At 46.6% G+C, this 18,554-nt stretch overlaps 1 protein-coding gene across 1 annotated transcript in view; it reads left to right on the top strand.

The window, feature by feature from the left end:
- IL20RB (interleukin 20 receptor subunit beta) overlaps nucleotides 1-18,554 on the top strand; it is a 40,837-nt gene that overhangs the window by 9,173 nt on the left and 13,110 nt on the right. Inside the window, exons 2-5 of the mRNA XM_027545392.1 lie at nucleotides 8,359-8,485; nucleotides 10,330-10,520; nucleotides 14,537-14,661; nucleotides 16,825-16,975. Of these exons, the coding sequence (XP_027401193.1) occupies nucleotides 8,359-8,485; nucleotides 10,330-10,520; nucleotides 14,537-14,661; nucleotides 16,825-16,975 (594 nt within the window). The remainder of the gene's footprint in view (nucleotides 1-8,358; nucleotides 8,486-10,329; nucleotides 10,521-14,536; nucleotides 14,662-16,824; nucleotides 16,976-18,554) is intronic.

The following is an 18,554-nucleotide window of genomic DNA, read 5'->3' as shown; positions in this document are numbered from 1 at the left end:
AAGGGATCAGCTTTGTGAATGCAGCTCTGTGCAAAAAATGTTGCTCAGCTAGTTTTGCCACACTGAGCACCAAAATCTTAATAGTCAGGTCACAGTCACCCAGCTCAAGTTTTTGTTGGAAACACCATCCAAGAGGCTCCACCCCATGGGCCTTCTTGAGATACTGAGTCAGACGGTTAAAAGAGAATAATTCTCTATAGTGACAAGAGTGTAACTATTCAGAGGAACCAAATGACCAGAAGATATTCCAACATCTCACTCCAGCTCCCGGGAGAATTCTCATCCAGTGTGGCTGAGCAAAAAACTTCCCCATTTTGTACCCTCCTCCCTATGGCTAATGTGTCTTTCCTATTCTCACTACAAGCTTACTCTCCCCTTCCCCCTTGACTGTATTCTTTTTTTTTTTTTTTTAAGTACTTTTTAAAAGTGTTTATTGAATTCGTTACAATGTTACTTTTGTCTTACATTTTGTATTTTTTGTCTGTGAGAGCTGTGGGATGTTAGCTCCCAGACCAAGGATGGAACCTGCACCCCTTGCCTTGGACAGTGAAGTCTTAACCACTGGACCACCAAGGGAAGTCCCTTAACTGTATTCTTTGTTTTTGTATTTGCTTATTTACATCAGGGAGAGTGTCTATTAACTGGTTTATTCAGGGACTTGACTTCAATACATATTACTCCTGGCTCTTAGATGACATTTCTTGTTAATGAGATTGCTGGGTGGATGACAAAGTTTTGTTTTTCTCCATTGAATTGCGTTCTAAGGACCACCGTGTGCCTTCTCAAACAACTGGAGGGGATTTTAAAACCTCTCATAGGTGAAAGGAGTCACTCTCACTTAGAGTTGAGCTGAAACTAGAGTTCCCTATTTAGTGTCCTAGCATAAAACGGATCCTTCCTCATGTAGTGCCACCTTAGTTGTGTGTGTGTGTGTGTGTGTGTGTGTGTGTGTGTTTAATTTAAAATTTTGGCTGCACGGCATGTGGGATCTTAGTGCCCAGACCAGGGACTGAACCTGTGCCCCCTGCCTTGGAAGGTAGATTCTTAACCACTGGTCCATCAGGGAAGTCCTCTTCCATACTTTCTATGTGACCCAATTAAACATACCCTGGCATCAGTAGTTCACTGGCATTACTGATTTTCCATCTCATTCCCAATGTGTGTGTGTGCTACATAAACTACAGTGAAACAAAGATAGAATTTGGAATATACTATACAAGTGGAATAAAGATATTGAAGATGTTGCTCATAGGGCTCAGAAAGAAGCAGTAATTTTCATTTTAATATAGGAATGAGACAGTATTTTGCCCATAGTGGAGTTAGATTTGGAATTTCACAGCTAGGTGAAGACAGTTACACAAGTGCAAACTGTTGCATAGCATAATGAAAGAAAGTGAAGTTGCTCAGTCGTGTCCAACTCTTTGCAACCCCATGGACTGTAGCTCACCAGGCTCCTCCGTCCATGGGATTCTCCAGGCAAGAATACTGGAGTGGGGTGCCATTTCCTTCTCCAGGGGATCTTCCTGACCCAGGGATTGAACACAGATCTCCCGCATTGCAGGCAGACACTTTAACCTCTGAACCACCAGGGAAGCTCTATAGCATAATGGAGTGACCTAAAAGTTGGGACATCTCTTGCTGTTGTCCTGCCTGTGTGCCCTTCATGAAGAAAGACATATCCAGAAATTCAACCTCAGAGTGTCTTCCTTAAAGCCTTGGTAAGTGCCCTAATCATTGGGACGGCTAATCATTAGGTCTCCCTCTGTAAACAGTCTCCCTCGCTGATTTAATTGACTGCACTCAATTATACAACTTTTTTGCTAGATGCATTTCATCCTGTTTGCATTTATCCTATCATGGTCTTTTAAAATGTATCCTGTCATTCAGATAATCAGAATTAATGTTATTTTTTTAGATGTGATGGCACTGTATTTTTTAACTGAAATTTTGTTGTGATTCTAGATTTTTATGCAGTTATAAGAAATAAGTGGGCTTTCGTGGTGGCTCAGATGGTGAAGAATCTGCCTGCAATGCAGGAGACCCTGGTTCAATCCTTGGGTCAGGAAGATCCCCTGGAGTAGGAAATGGCAACCCAATCCAGTATTCTTGCCTGGAGAATCCCATGGACGGAGGAGCCTGGCAGGCTACAGGACATGGGGTCGCAAAGAATTGGACATGACTGAGCAACTAACACTTTCACACTTTTCATTAGATATAACACAGAGGGACTTCCGTGGTGGTCCAGTGGCTGACTCCACCCCCACAATGCAGGGGGCCCTGGGTTTGATCCCTGGTCAGGGAACTTGATCTCACATGCCACAACTAAGAGTTTGCATGCCAAAACTTAAAAAAAAAATCCTGCATGCTGCAACTAAAAAAGATCCCTCATACCTCATAAGACTTGGTATGCTACTGCTAAGTTGCTTCAGTCGTGTCCGACTCTGTGTGACCCCATAGACAGAAGCCCACCAGGCTCCCTCATCCCTGGGATTCTCCAGGCAAGAACACTGGAGTGGGTTGCCATTTCCTTCTCCAAAGCATGAAAGTGAAAAGTGAAAGTGAAGTCGCTCAGTCGTGTCCGACTCTTAGCGACCCCATGGACTGCAGCCTACCAGGCTCCTCCATCCATGGGATTTTCCAGGCAAAAGTACTGGAGTGGGGTGCCATTTCCTTCTCCAAAGACTTGGTGTAGCCAAATAAATTTTTTAAAAAAGGAAATAATACAGAAAACCCAGTTTCCCCAGTGGTATTTTGCAAAACAATAGTATAATACTACAACTAGAATATTGAAATCCTTGGTATTCACAAAATCCACACATCTTATTCAGATTTCCCCAGCTTTACTTGCATTTGTTTGAGAATGTGTATGTGTGTGTGTGAAGGTTTGTATATTTATCACCGCAGTCAAGATACTGAACATTTCCAATATCACAATGATATGTCTTGTTGCCTTTTTATAACCTCACCCATCTCTCACTACTGTGCCTTTCCCAACTCTTCCTAACTCCTGGCAACCATTAATCTCTCAAAGTCTAAAATTTTGTCATTTGAAAATGTTATAAAAATAGAAATATACAGTATGTAACTTTGGGGGTTTGGCTTCTTTCAGTTGGTGTCATTCCCTGGAGATTCATCCAGATTGTTTCGTGTAGTTTGTTCCTTTTTCTTGGATATACCATATTTGTTTAACCATTCACCTGTGGGCATCTGGGCTGATTCCATCTTGTTTATGGACATTTGTTGTGCAGACTTTGTGTGATATAAATTTTCATTACCTTGGGATAAATGCCCAAGAGTGCACTTGCTGGGTTGTGTAGTAATTTACAAGTTTAGTTCTGCAAGAAACTGCTGAACGGCCTTCCAGTTTGGTGGTGCCACTTTGTTCCCACCCAGCGATGGATGAGGGACCCACTTTCTCTGCGTCCTCACCAGGGTTTGGTTTTGTCACTGTAAGAATTTTTAGTCATTCTGATAGCTGTGTGGCACTCTCTCATGGAAGTTTAAATTTGCATTTCCCTAATAGCTAATGATATTGAACATATTTTCATGTGCTTGTTTGCCATCTGTGTGTGCTTTTTTGGTGAAATTACTCTTCACATCTTTTACTCATTTTCTAATTGAATTGCTTGCTTTTTTTACTGTTGGGTTTTGAGTATTCTTTATATATATGTTCTAGATATCAATCCTTTGTGAGATATATTGTTTGCAAATGTTTTCTCCTAGTCTGTATCTTGTCTTTTTATCCTCTTAACAGGGTCTTTGTGGTGCAAGAGATTTTAATTCTGGTGATGCCTGTTTATAAATGTTTCCTTTTATGGATCATGCTTTGATGTCAAGTGTAAGAAATCTTTGTCTGGCCCTAAAGATTTTCTCCTATGTTTTTTCCTAAAAGTTTTAGACTTTCACATTTTACATCAAGTCCATGGCCTACTTTGAGTTAATTTTTGCTAACATGTGAGATGTAGGTTGAGGTTTTTTGTTTGCCTGCAAATAGCCAATTGCTCTAATATTGTTTGTTGAAAAGGCTATCCTTCCTTCAGTGAATTGCTTTTGTACCTTTGCCAAAAATCAGCTGAGCATATTTGTGTGGGTCTATTTCTGGGATGTCTATATTGTTTCATCAATCTATGTGTCTATTGCTTTGTCAATACCACACAGTCTTAATTATTGTAAGTTTTAAAATTGGGTAGATTGAGTTCTCTTACCTTTTGCTTTTTCAAAATTGTTTTATTCTTGTGCCTTTGCCTTTTCTCTTAAATTTTAGGAAAAGCTTACCTATCTCCACAAAAAAACCTTGCTGGGTTTTTGATAGGAACCCTGTTAAACGTATATATCAATTTGGGGAGAATTACCTTTTTAACTATGTTGAGTTGTCCAATCCATGAGCACAGTATGCCTCTCCATCTATTTAGATTTTCTTTGAAATTTTTTCACTGGCATTGTGGTGTTTTCCCCATAGAAAGATATGTTTCATTAGATTTACACATGAGTTTTTCTTTTGGGGAGGGGCAATGATTGCAAATAATATTTTAAGTTTCTGCATGTAAGTGTCCATTGCTAGTATTTAGAGATACAACTAATTTTTTAACGTTTATCTTATATCCCATGAACTTGCCAAACTCACTATTAGTTTTCAGAGGCTTTTTTGGTAGATTCTGTGGGATTTCCTACATAGCCTAACATGTCACCTGGAAATAGAGGGAGATTTATCACTTATTTTCCAAGCTGTAATGTCTTTCACTTCCTTAGTTTGCCTTATTACAGTTGCTAGAACTTCTAGTACAATGTCAAATAAAAGTGATAAGTGTGGGCATCCTTGCCTCATTCTTGATATAGGGAAAAGCATCCAGCCTTTTACCATTGAACAAGATGCTAGCTGTAGGTGTTTTTTGGCTATGCTGGATCTTCACTGATTTGCATGGGCTTTCTTTAGGTACGGTGAGCAGGGGCTATTCTTCATTGCAGTGCCTCTCACTGTGTGGCTTCTCTTGCTGTGGGCACAGGTTCTAGGTGCACAGATTTCAGTAGTTGCGGCTGGCAGGCTCGAGAACTTGGGCTCAGTAGCTGTGTTGTACAGGCTTAGCTGTTCCACGGCATGTGGGATCTTCCCGGATCAAGGATCAAACCTGTGTCTCCTGCATCAGCAGGCAGATTTTTATCCACTGTGCCACCAGGAAAATCCAGCTGTAGGTTTTTTATAGATGATCATTATCAAATTGAGATAATTCCTGTTGTTCATAATTCAAAGAAACGGTTTCTTTTTTTCTTTTTGTTTTGTTTTTAAATTATGAATGGGTGTTGAATTTTGTAAATGCTTTCTTGGTGTCAGTTGAAACAATTATATGGTTTTTCTTCTTGATCTTGTTGACGTGGTGGATTACATTAATTGATTTTCAAATACTGAAGCAGCCTTGCATACCTGGAATAAATCCCACTTGATCAGGGTATATAGTCTTATACAACACCAAATCTGGATTGTATTTGTCAAAGATTTTTGCACCTAAGTGCCTGAGACATATTGATCTGTAGTCTTTCACTTTTAAAAATATATAAATAATCTTTGATTTTGGTATCAAGGTAATACAGACCCCATAAAGTTAAGTTTTTTCCTCTTTGATTTCTGGAAGATATTGTATAAAATTGGTACTACTTTCTCTTTAACTATTTCATAGTTTGTGGTGTTGTTCAGTTGATAAGTAGTATCCGACTCTTTGTGACCACAGGGATCGCAGCATGCCAGGCTTCCCTGTCCTTCACCATCTCCCAGAGTTTGCTCAAACTCACGTCCATTGAGCTGATGATGCCATCCAACCATCTTATCTTCTGTTTCCCCCTTCTCCTCATGCCCTCAATCTTTCCCAGCATCAGACACTTTTCCAATGAGTCAGCTCCTCACATCAGGTGGCCAAAGTACTGGAGCTTCAACTTCAGCATTAGTCCTTCCAATGAATATTCAGGACTGATTTCCTGAATGGACTGGTTGGATCTCCTTGAAGTCCAAGGGATTTTCAAGAGTCTTCTCCAGCACCACAGTTCGAAACCATCAATTCTTCAGTGTTCAGCTTTCTTTATGGTCCAAGTCTCACATCTCACATTCGTATTCTCCAGTATAATTATCTGGGCCAGGAGATTTCATTTTTGAGAGTTTTAGAATTATGAATTCAAGCTTTATGTTTATAGTTTTAAAATCCTCACATATCTGACTAGAGAAATGTTTTGTCTACTTCACCAGAGGAAGCATGTCAGAAGGGACTACACCCTGCCCTCCTGTGCTATCTTATTGCAGCTGGCTCTTTGCCCTTTCTTCCCTTGGATGACGACAAGTATAAGGGTGGAGAGGGCAGGAAGCCTCCCTTGAGGGCACCCCAGGTGTTTCCTCACAGGCCAAGCCCTGGATGCTGAGAGTGAGATTGGGCTGCATCACCAGGGTCCTACATTAGTGCCCACAAGGGCACTAAGTGGGATGTTCCTGGCAGCCCCCATCCCCTCATGGTTACAGGACTTGATAACGAACAGCAGGTGCCAATTTGGAGACAGACACAAAGATGAAAAGTCCCAGGCGAGGGTCCCAGCCTTATACACACTGTGCTGTTGATGTTATCACTGCAACTGTAACAGCAAAAGGAGGCAGGTGTTGGGCATTAAAAGAGGAGTATGTAAAAGTCAGAGGGGGAGACCACAGTAGGAGATCCGGACTGGGGCTGCGAAGTCCTTATTAGGGATCAGCTTCACAGATGATTCTGTGAAGAATCACAAGAATCACAAATCAGCTTTGATTCTGTGTGCAAGCTGTAGACCCACTGTGTGCACACTCTGGGCACACAGCTGCGTGAGCAGATGCTTGAGTCTCATCTGGCTCAGAGGCCTGCAGGCTGTCTGGGGTGGAGTCTCCAAACTGGCTTGGTGCCCTTCTGTACTGGACTCCTTCCATGGCAGACTTGAGTGCACTTCCCAAATAGCAGCTGTGCCCCGTTTGGCCATTTTGGGGACACAAAGGAATTGCTCTGATAGCTGAGGATGGCAGTAGCAAGAGGGGGTGGTGATGAGAAGCCGGCAGGAGCCGATATGGGTTTGCCATGTAGAGGTGGGGAGCTCAGGTTTACGCAACGTGTTTACGGTCACAAATTCAGTGGCAAAGTCCAAACAAAGTCCAGGCCTGCATCGCGGCCAGTGTGACACAATGGTTGTATATAATGTGCTTCAGTTTTCTCACTTGTACAACAGAGAAACTGATGGTCCTTACATCCCAGTATGGTCATGAGAATTAAATGAGAAAATCATGTGATAATCGAGCTCACGGCATAGATAGAGCTTGGTAAGTGCTCAGTAATATTGTTGTTCAGTCGCCCATTCATGTCTGATTCTTTGCGACCCCATGGACTGCAGCACGCCAGGCCTCCCTGTCCCTCACCATCTCCCGAAGTTTGCCCAAGTTCATGTCCATTACATCAGTGATGCCATCCAGCCATCTCATCTTCTGATGCCCTCTTCTCCGTCTGCCTTGAATCTTTCCCAGCATCAGGGACTTTTCCAATGAGCTGACTGTTTGCATCAGGTGACCAAAAATACTAACCATTATTAATGTCAATAATGTTAGCTATTATTATTAATATTAACTGGGTTTTCCAGATGGCTCAGTGGTAAAGATTCAGCCTGCAATCCGGAGATGCAGGGCATGTGGGTTTGATCCTTGAGTCAGGAAGATCCCCATGGAGAAGGGCATGGCAACCCACTCCAGTATTCTTGCCTGGAAATTCTCATGGACAGAGGATCCTGGCAGGTTGTATTCCATAGGGTCACAAAGAGTCACAACTAAGCACCCATACACATACATATTAATATTAATGTTAATATGCTAATCACCAAAGGGAGAATTACAATGATGATAGCAATATTTAGCATGAACACAAATATGGTAAAATTAGAGTTTCTTCTAGTTCCAACCAGTCCATCCTAAAGGAGATCAGTCCTGAGTGTTCATTGGAAGGACTAATGTTGAAGCTGAAACTCCAGTACTTTGGCCACCTGATGCAAAGAGCTGACTCATTTGAAAAGACCCTGATGCTGGGAAAGATTGAAGGCAGGAGAAGAAGCAAACGACAGAAGATGAGATGGTTGGATGGCATCACTGACTCAATGGACATGGGTTTGGGTGGACTCCAGGAGTTGGTGATGGACAGGGAGGCCTGGCGTGCTGTGGTTCATGGGGTCACAAAGAGTCGGACATGACTGAGGGACTGAACTGACTGACTGACTAGTTCCTAAGCATGTCTGACTTTTCGTTAGAAACTAACCTGAAGCTGTGGCATTCCCTGAGGTGAACTCGCCTTGTCAGCTTGTCTGTCTCCTTGGTCCCAGATGGAGTGGCTGTTCTACCTGCCCCTCAGAACCTCTCTGTGCAATCAACCAACATGAAGCACGTCTTGACATGGAGCCCAGTGACTGTGCCTGAAGAAATAGTACACTATTCTGTCGAGTACCAGGGGTGAGCGTTTGTTGTTGTTGTTGCTGTTGTTTTGTTTTTCAGTTTCTCTCCTTTAGGCAGTAGTTGATTCCTAGAGGCACAGCCCTCATTCCAGAGCTCAAGAAGGCTTTGTGAGCCCAGAGAAAGATGATTTCCTATGATCTGCCTCCTCTGTCTTCATGGGCCCTAAGAGAATTGAAGCAACAAGGGAAGTTGTCCCATGGATTTGGCAGTGAACTCTCTGGGAACACAAAAGTATATAAACACATTTTCGTGAAGTTTCTTTCCAACAGTGAGTCAGTTGTCTAAAGCCGAAGAAAATCTTAAGATGAAATGAGTTTGGCTCTGACTTGAGGAAGAGAAATTATTTGGAGACTCAGATATTTTAGGGGTCGGTGAGACCTCAGTTTTCCTGACAGTACACTTGCCCCCAGGAGCCAAAACAAATTGTGACCCTATAGGTCAGCTGGTCCTTCTCCAGGTGTCCAGGCTCTCAGAGCTGTCAAGGAGTGACAGGGATGCAGAAGGTACTCAGTAAAGCTCACTAACAATTCATACAAACCAAGCAGCTACATGCATAGACATTCTCCTAGGCTCAGGGGTACAGACCACAAAGTTTCCAGGCAGAAGAAGATTACATTTAGAGGAGGAGACAGTAAAAACTTAAAGAAATAAGTACACTAGGTCTGCACTGTCCAATGTGGTAGCCACTAGACACGGACAGCTATTTATACTTAAATTAATCAAAATTAAATTCAAAAGTCTGTTCCCTAGTCATATGAACCACATTTCAAGTTCTTAATAGCCATCTGTGGCTACAGGCTACTGTATGCTATGCTATGCTAAGTCACTTCAGTCGTGTCTGACTCTGTGCGACCCCATAGACGGCAGCCCACCAGGCTCCCCCGTCCCTGGGGTTCTCCAGGCAAGAACACTGGAGCGGGTTGCCATTTCCTTCTCCAATACATGAAAGTGAAAAGTGAAAGTGAAGTCGTTCAGTCGTGTCCGACTCTTAGCAACCCCATGGACTGCAGCCTACCAGGCTCCTCCATCCATGGGATTTTCCAGGCAAGAGTACCGGAGTGGGGTGCCATTGTAAAACAACACAAATACAGAAGGTTTTCACCATCACAGGAAGTTCTATCAGGCAGCACTGCTGTGGGTAAGTTCAGATAGAAATCAGTTCTAGGAGGGAGCTAAAATCCATTGCACAGTGAGTTGGCTCTGTGGCAGCTTTTTATCTGATGGTTAGGGAAGGTCTGTCTGAGGATGTGATATTTAAGCCAATATCTGAAGGACAGGAGCAGGCAAGCAGTGTGAATGCAGGGCACTCACACTGAGGGCAGGGCACTGAGACACAGCAGCACGTTGCCAAGTTGGAGGAATCGTGAGGAGGACCGTGTGGAGGGAGTATCACCTTTAGGGGCGGAGCAAGAAGGCCAGAGATTCTTGTCAGCCGGGGAGAGTATGCATTCCATTCTAGGCTCTTTGGAAGTCACTAAGGAGAGAAATGCTCTGCTCTGCTGAGTGACAAATGGTCTGAAGACTGGCAGGAAGGGAAGTAGGAAAATCTGTCCAGAGACACAGCAAGGCAAGGGGTGACAGTCGCTGAGACTAGGGTGGTGACCGTGCAGATGGAGAGACCAGGACAGAGCGGGGTTGATGCCTGAGGCTCCCTGTCTTTGGAGAAGGAGTCAGAAAGAAGGGATGGTTGGTGACGGAGGAGAGGGGAGGAAAGGAATGTGGAGCACATACTTGTTTTCCTGGCCCATAAAAAGTTAGCGGAGGAGGCGGTTACTTGAAACCATCATTGAGCCAGGGTGGAAGGGCCTGGTGTGACGCTGTCCCCTCCTCTCTTTGGCCAGGGAGTATGAGAGCCTGTACACGAGCCACATCTGGATCCCCAGCATCTGGTGCTCACCCACTCAAAGGCCTGAGTGTGACATCACAGAGGACATCACCGCCACTGTGTCGTACAGCCTCCGGGTCAGGGCCACCCTGGGCTCACTGACCTCGACCTGGAGCACTCTGAAGCACCGCTTTAACCAGAACTCAAGTAAGGCCCTTCTCTCCTTACTCCCCTGACCCCAGCAGCCTCCCCTGCAGCAGCTGTGCTCACTGAGACTGTTGGGATTCTCTTCAGCATCAAATGAGTCTTATAAAGTCAGAATGCTGCAAACATAGACAACCCTAACTGGTCTGTTGAAAACATTGCCAGCTGCTTCCTCTCTCTCATTTTGAAATGAGACTTTGGAAGTTATTCCTGACTGTCTCTGGAAGGAAAAGTGCTCTGGAAGTGGGTAGAAGCGCTAGGACAGCCTTTCCCTACCATGATCACACATCATTAACTCTTAACACTGCCTCCCATCTGAGGCTTACTGGCCCCATCTTTGTTGCCTGTGTAAGCATCTTCTTTGGCAATAGGGTCTATACATGATCACAGTGACCAAAAACAGCCCTTTGGAAATAAATAACTTTTCTATAGCAATGGAACCTGGCAAACGTACTGAGAAAGAAGTAAGGGAAGAATCTGGATTGGTGACCAAACTGGCAGAGTGCAAACAATACCCAGTGTGTAGCAGGGTGTGAGGGGAAAGAGCAGGAGCAGGGTCTGGATGGCTGGGGGTGAGGAAGCAGCTGGTCACACGGTGAAGGGCTTCGACATGAAGTCTCATCAGATCAGTAGAGGAGCGTCATGGAAGAAGAGGGGATCTGGTCCAGGTCTGCCTACAGAACAGTCGCACTGGCTGTGGTGTGGAAAGTGAGCTGGAGTAGGAGAGACCTGCAGGCCATGGGAAGAGTGAAGAGAGGGCTGTAACATTCCAGCTGAACCAGGGTGGATCGTGATCCTAGAGGAGGGGGAGGCATGGGAAGGAGAGGACAAATTCTAGAGACATGGTTGAGTTAGAAGGGACAGAGCTCGGTGACCAGTTCCCGTGAGACAGAGGTGGGGGAGATGGTGATGGCACCCAGCTTCCAGATGGGGTTAGGAGGAGTGCCATCCAAGGAAGAGGACCCAGGAGGGGCGGCTGGTCTGAGGAATAAGAGATGCTGCTGGCTTTGGGCTCTTTGAGGTTGAGATTCCTAACAGACATCATCCCATGGATGTCTGATTGGCAGTTGGGAATCAGGCCCTGGGACTCAGACAGGTCACAGACACACAAAATGAAATTAATAGCTAACGGCTTGAGAGCAGGTGAGGGTGTCCAGGGACAAGATATGGGGACAAATAGAACCAGGCTAGGATTCTGGGAAACCTAGGGTTTGAAGAGAATGGAGGACAGGGAGAGAGTCAGAGAAGGGAGAACAGACGGCTGCTGCTGCACCTGAGGGAGTCCCCCAAATAGGTCCTCTTGAAAGTGGTCTCATGGAGCAGGAGGAGCGGGGATGTTGGGCAGGCTGCCAACTGGGGGATTGAGTGGAGGTACAAAGACAGCTGTGGGTGATGATGTGACCCCCGGGGACACACAGGAAAGGCAAATGAAAGGTCTTTGGGGACCTGTATTCTCTGGGTGACAGGTGACCCTCTGCTGGGAGTGAGGACACGGGGAGGTCGGGGCAGCCTCTAAATTAATGGAGTGAGTCAGAGCTTCCTGAGGAGCGTGGGAGTTGGGAGAAACCAGGAGGGTTAGAAGGTGAGGGAGCCCCTGCTGGAGGAGGTGAAGATAGAGCTGAGAGAGAACTTGGTCCTCCAGAGTCAGACAGATGGGATTCAAATCCCGGCTCAGCCACTTGAGTGAGAGGGGCAACGGCTTGCCTTGGTGGGTGGTTGGGGGTGAGATGAAAAGTGTAAATGCTCAGGGCAGTGCTGCCTTGTAATAGCACTCAGCTATTTGTATTATTATTATTACCCTAGGGATATGCCCAGAGTTGAGAGCCAGCAAGCAGAGGAAGAAGGGAAGAGCTAGGGGGTGGGAGTGGGACCATTGGAATGGATGTGTGTGTGTGTTAGTCGCTCAGTCGTGTCCAACTGTTTGCCACCCCATGAACTGTAGCCCACCAGGCTTCTCTGTCCATGGAATTCTCCAGGCAAGAATACTGGAGTGAATTGCCATTCCCTTCTCCAGAGGATCTTCCTGACTCAGGAATCGAACCCTGGTCTCCTGCATCACAGGCAGATTCTTTACTGTTAGAGCTACAGGGAAGTCCTTTTGGAATGGATACCAGTAGGAATTTTGGTGCAGGATGTGGGCTCCTCTGCCTGCCCTCTCTCCCATGGTAGGACATGGTGGAAGCAATGGGATCCCAGTGCCAGGCCCTGGGGTAGCCGGAGGGGCACCGGAGGCTGCTGTAGCTCTGCCTCCACCCACAGTGCCTGGGCAGCACCAGCACCACCTCCCTCTGGCTCCTGGAAGCACAGGGTTCCAGCCAAGATCATTGCTGGAGGCTGGCAGCTGTTGTTGGAAAGGCAGGCATGGGGCATTTGGAGATAAGGAAGTGTCTACACAGCTCTGAGGGTGGGTGTGTGCAGTAGCAACTTGTGCTTGAAAAGGCAAGTATAAACAGGAAAAGGGCTCGCTGCTGAGGAGCTGAGGAAAGGTGTCTCCATACCTGCCCCAGAAGCAGAGGATGAGGGTCCTCACACAGGTGGATCCAGCTGCAGAGCTGGGAGGAAACTGAGACTCCTCAGGGCATGACGTCTGCTTTTTGGCCTTTGTAAAACCCCACCCCAGCTTCTCCTCATACATGAAAAATCTGGTTTTAAGGCTGTCTTGGAAAGGATCCCCAGTTCTTAAAGGGAAGCCTGTTGAGAGCAGAGGTTCTTAACCTCAATGCAAATTCAAGTCACAGGAGAGCTTGAGAACCCCTGATCTCCGGGACCCATCCCTAGAGTCTGATTTAAGTGATCTAAGTGCATCCTGTTCCTTGGGAGTTAAAAATCACCCCACACAACAGAGTCTAGAAACGTGGAAAGACATGAGCTTAAAGTCTGGCCATTCACTGGGTGACTCTGGGAATGTCATGTAACCTCTCTGAGGCTCTGCTATGTCATCTGTAAGTAGGAGTAATATTTACTTTCTGAAGCTTGCTGGTTGGATTAAATGAGATGAGTATGTAGAGTACCTAGGAGAGAAGTTCCTGCCCCAACGTTGTCAGAAAATCATCTGAACGGAAATGACATGTGGTCATTTTGTCTAATTCTATTCTCTACATAGATGGAGATCAGGGGATCCAGTTCTAATCATGTTTAAATTAAAAGTGGAGGAGTCAAACATCTCCTTTCTTACTGGAGGTGTTTCAGAGGCAATTCTAGTGGTGCTGTGTGCTCATATGAAACCTCTAATCTGGGTATGTTTTGCACAGTTGGCCCCTGACTTCCCAAGTCCTCCTGCCCTCTTTCCAAGCAGCTCTTTAGATGCCAGGAAATACTTTGTTCTCTGAAAACTCCCTGCAGGAACTGCCTTTCTGTTGAGTGTCCACTGACCCCGGTGCAGGAGGATTTAGCCAGAACACACTCCCAAGCCACAGCCCACAATTAGGGTGGCCCTTCTGGTCTTGCAGTGTCTGGATCTGAGACGAAGGTCTGGATCCATCATCAGTAGGCAGGGACTGAAGACTGTCTGTGTGGGCTCTTTGGTTCCTGGTCTACTAAGTGGAAAGTATCCATGGGGCCTGCGGGGTCTCTCTGTTTTGGATCCAATAACATGAAAGATGGTGTTTGTGCTTAGGTTGTAATTACTAGAGCTGATTCTTGGAATTTGTAAAACCCTCTGACTTTCCATAACGCTATGAGATGAAGACTCCTTGGACTGGGACTAGAAAGGCCAACCCATCCACAAGCTGCTGATCTGCTGATGTTTGAAAGTTAGCAGCAGACGGTATATGTCACTGATCTATGTGAATTGTACTACATGGCTGTTGTTTGTTTTTTTCATTTGCGCGTCATTCACAAAGAGTTTGCTGAGCACCTGCTGAGTACAGTCTTGCTTCTGCATGCCATGAAGCCGCATCAAAACCCCTCCCCTCCCATGAGCCTGGCGTGTTTCCACTGATGGTTTGGTCATGGTCTCCCTGGACAGAAATCAGTCCTGTCTGGGACTGGCTTTGACTCTCCCCTTGTCTTGCCAACAGCCATCCTCACCCCGCCTGGGATGGAGATCACCATGGACGGCTTCCACCTGCTTATTAAGCTGGAAGATCTGGGGCCCCATTTTGAGTTCTTCGTGTCCTACTGGAGAAGGGAGCCCGGTGCCAAGGTGAGACTTGCAGCCTGGGCCTTCAAGTTAGACTTTGGAGAAGCTCTGAGAGCTGGATGAGGAAGGCTGGCCCCTGCAGTGCCTGCTGTCTGGGGTGGCCAGAGGATGAGCAGGCCTGGGTGAAATGAAGGCACACAGGAATCGGTGTAGGCTGACAATGCTGGCAGCATCAAACTCAAAGGACTGCCTTCGTCCCACCCAGACTTTAGCTGGAAGCCGTCTTAGGACATATTCGCTGAAGTAGAGGGGCCACCTCCTGGCTTTAAACTCTGTCGTAGTTGGATCCACAATACCTGTGCAATGCATTTCTTCTCTCCCATCAGCATGTCTTCTCAGCCATTCTTCCTGCTGTTTAGGGGCAGCAGACAGGACTGTTGCAGATCAACTGGATGATTTCATAAGTATACGAGGCTGGTCCCAGCTTCTTGAGGGTGTGCATCTGGGCTGGGTGCAGAATTCGGGGCAGAGAGCCAGAAGCTAGCTAATAAACAACCCTAATTGTGAGCCAATGGGCCACCGGGAATGCCTAGATGGGGCACGGCCCCTCCCTGTGGGGTGGGTGCTGCAGGCCAGGCTGGGTGGGAGGTCAGCTCTCTCAGAGGGAGTGCCTGAGCTGCGGCAGCAGAAGGCATGAAGTGTGGGTGCACCTATGGAGCCCTGTCCAAGCTGAAACAGTGATAAAACCCACTCGAATCAGCGCAGGGAAAAGTAGGCTCTGTCACAAGGATTGCTGTTGTTTAGTCACTCAGTTGTGTCTGATTCTTTGCGCCCCATGGAATATAGCCCATCAGGTCAGGTTCCTCTGTCCATGCGATTTCCCAGGCAAGAACACTGGAGTGGGTTGTCATTTCCTTCTCCAGGGGATCTTTCTGACCCAGGGATTGAACTTGCATTTCCTGCATTGGCAGGAGGATTCTTTACCACTGAGTCACCCGAGAAGCCCTGCCACAAGGATTAACACGGTGCTGTCGGGGGCTCTCACAGAATCTGTGACTGGAGCAGGCCCAGAGCCAGGCTGCTGCACAGCCTCGCTCACCCAGAGGCCCCCGTCCACCTGGGGAGCCCTTGCTTCCCCCTGGGGTCCTCTCTATGTGCTCTGTCCGTGGCCCTCACCCCAGCTTGCCCTGACCCCTCATCACTCCTTCCCGTGAGTGCCTTTGGTTGCGACTGACTCCCCTCACCATGTCCTCTCCCCTTGGTCCCTGCTTCTGGCTGGGTATTCAGTTCCTCAATACCAGTTCCCAGGACAAGAAATCTGACTGGGCCTGCTGATTTTATCAGGCCAAGCCTAGGGGTTGCCAGATGTTGGCTGGCCTTTGATAGACCCTTCTCTGGCCAAGGGTACCCCTGAGCTAATGCCAGGACATGCGCCCCACCACATGCCCCTGGAAGGGGAGTAGCCACGGTTCCTAGCATTTACTCCTGCTGGGTCAGGGCCCAGTGGTAGGGCCTGGCACTGCGAGCCAGGCGGATGCAGTCATGTGGGAGCAGATTGGGGCCTGGGCTGCAGGGAACGGGCAGGTCCCTCAGGTTCTTTGGGAGAGGAGCACCTGCCCTGAGTCACCTGGGCTTGGCCCAGACAAGCCTCTGCAGGTCTCAGGGGTGGCAGAGGTGGAGGGCTGTGCAGATGGACGGACAGACAGTGGATGGGTGCATGCATGAGGAGGCACTGCCCACTGGCTGAAGTGCTCCTCTTCACTGACCCTCTGGAAGTCATGGCCGGGCCAAGCACCCAGTCAGCTTTCTGTCGAATATGAGCCTATCAGAGAGGCCTCCCCGAGCCACTCTGCTGGTGCCTCCTCGTCACTCTCTACCTGCTAGTCCTGCTCCATGATTCCTCATAACTCTCATCACCACCTGATGTGTGTTATCAATGGTCTGGCTTCCTCATATATGACATAAGCTCTGCGAGGGCAGGAACTTTTTGTTCTCTTCGGTGCTGGGTGTCCCTGTTTTGTTCAGTGCCTGAGACTGTGCATGGCACACAATACGTGCTAAATAAATGAGTAATTTTTTAAAAATGAGTGAATGAATAAATGAAAGAATGAGAGGAACATTATGTAAGCATGCTGGAAAGGAAGTATTGACAGCTTTCCTTCCCTCCTCCTCTCCCTTTCCTGGCCTGCTTCACTCAGGGTGTGACTGTTCTCTGGTTTCCTAAAGGAACACATCAAAGTGGTGAGGCCGGGGGTCCTTCCCGTGTACCTGGAGACGGTGGAGCCCGGGGCGGCATACTGTGTGAAGGCCCGGACGTTCGTGAAGGCCATCGGGCGGCACAGTGCCTTCAGCCCGACAGAATGTGTCAAGGTGCAAGGTAAGGCAGCCTGCCTGCCCTCCTGGGGCTGCACAGCGCCTGCTACTTCCTCTGGCTCTGAGTCTCCCCTTGGTTTCCCTGACCTGCTCCCCCAGGCTGCATGGGTTCTGGTGGTGAAACTGTGCTGTGTCCTAATCCCCACCCCAATCCTGAGGTGAAAGTCCACCCTCGGGCTGGGTGGGGGTCCCTTGGCAGCTGTCTGGCACGCTTTCTCCCTGAAAGCTTCCGAGGCCTGAGGACAGACTTTGCAAAGCTGGTTGACCAGGTGGCCGCTGCCTGCGAATCAGGGGCCAGTGCAGGTGAGGCGGCTGGGGCCCTTGAAGGTCAGACCTTGTGAGGGGGTGCCCACTGTGTAGCACAGCTCTCAGCTGGGAGGGGCCTGACGGAAAGTCTGTAGAATCCTCTTCTTTAATTTTTTTCCCTTAAATTTTTTATGGTCTACAAACCTACAATGAAAATGAACAAAATGAAACCCCATATCCCATGATTCTGCCATACAGACACTGCTAGTGACATTTGTGTATAGCTTTTTAGTTTTTAAAATATAACTTTGAATATTTGGTACATATATATTTCAAAAAATATGATAAGAATTTGGAATTGGCTTCCTCCTCCTCTTCCTCATCCATGTCATTCCTATCCACTCCCCCATAGGGGTTAGCTCTTTGTATATCTTTCTGAAAACTTCCCAATGCATTTACAAGTAAATGGAAATAAATTATTATATATGTTTCTTCTTTTTAGCACAAATGGTAGCATACTCTGTGCACTGTTCTGGATCTTTTTATAGATCTTCTGGATCTATAAAGTCTTTTTCACTTTCTACATATTATAGATTTTTTCATATCTAAAAAAGAATTTCTTTAACCTTCTTTTACTAGCTACCTAGTTTTCCATTGTGTGTTGTATACCTATAACTAATTTAACTACCCCTCTATTGAGGGGTGGGCTTCCCTGGTGGCTCAGCAGCAAAGAATCTGCCTGTAAGGCAGAAGACACAGGAGACGGGGATTTGATCCCTGGGTTGGGAAGATCCCCTGGAGGAGGGCGTGGCAGCCCACTCCAGGATTCTTGCCTGGAGAATCCCATGGACAGAGGAGCCTGTCAGACTATAGTCTGTAGAGTAGCAAAGAGTTGGAGATGACTGAAGCAACTGAGCTCACGTGCGCGGTATTGAGAGCTATTTAGGATTTTTCCTGATATTTTGCTATTATAACCAATGCTCTCATTAGTTACCTGGTACATAGATCACTTGCTGCTGTATGTGAAGGATAAATTCCTGGCAGCAGAGTTGCTGGGTTGAAGGGATACACATTTGAATTTTGACTGCTATTTCCAAATTATCCTCTAAAGGGGTGTTATCCTTCATGTAGACATATGTTCCAGTTGTATTATACATATGTTTTGTGTCTGCTTTTTCACAAATATCATATTAAAACATTTTTCATGAAGACTTTCTGATTACCATTTTATACTATTTTTTAGAACCATGTAGGTCAAGCTTGTTAAAAAAAAATTCAAACAACAGAGAAGTATGTAGAGTAAGAAGTGTGCATATGTGTGTATGAGCTCAGTTGCT

This window comes from Bos indicus x Bos taurus, chromosome 1 (assembly GCF_003369695.1).
Source record: "Bos indicus x Bos taurus breed Angus x Brahman F1 hybrid chromosome 1, Bos_hybrid_MaternalHap_v2.0, whole genome shotgun sequence".
Taxonomy (NCBI): Eukaryota; Metazoa; Chordata; class Mammalia; order Artiodactyla; family Bovidae; genus Bos; species Bos indicus x Bos taurus.
Note: the sequence above shows the minus strand (reverse complement) of the source record. Positions and strands in the feature narration are given on the sequence as shown.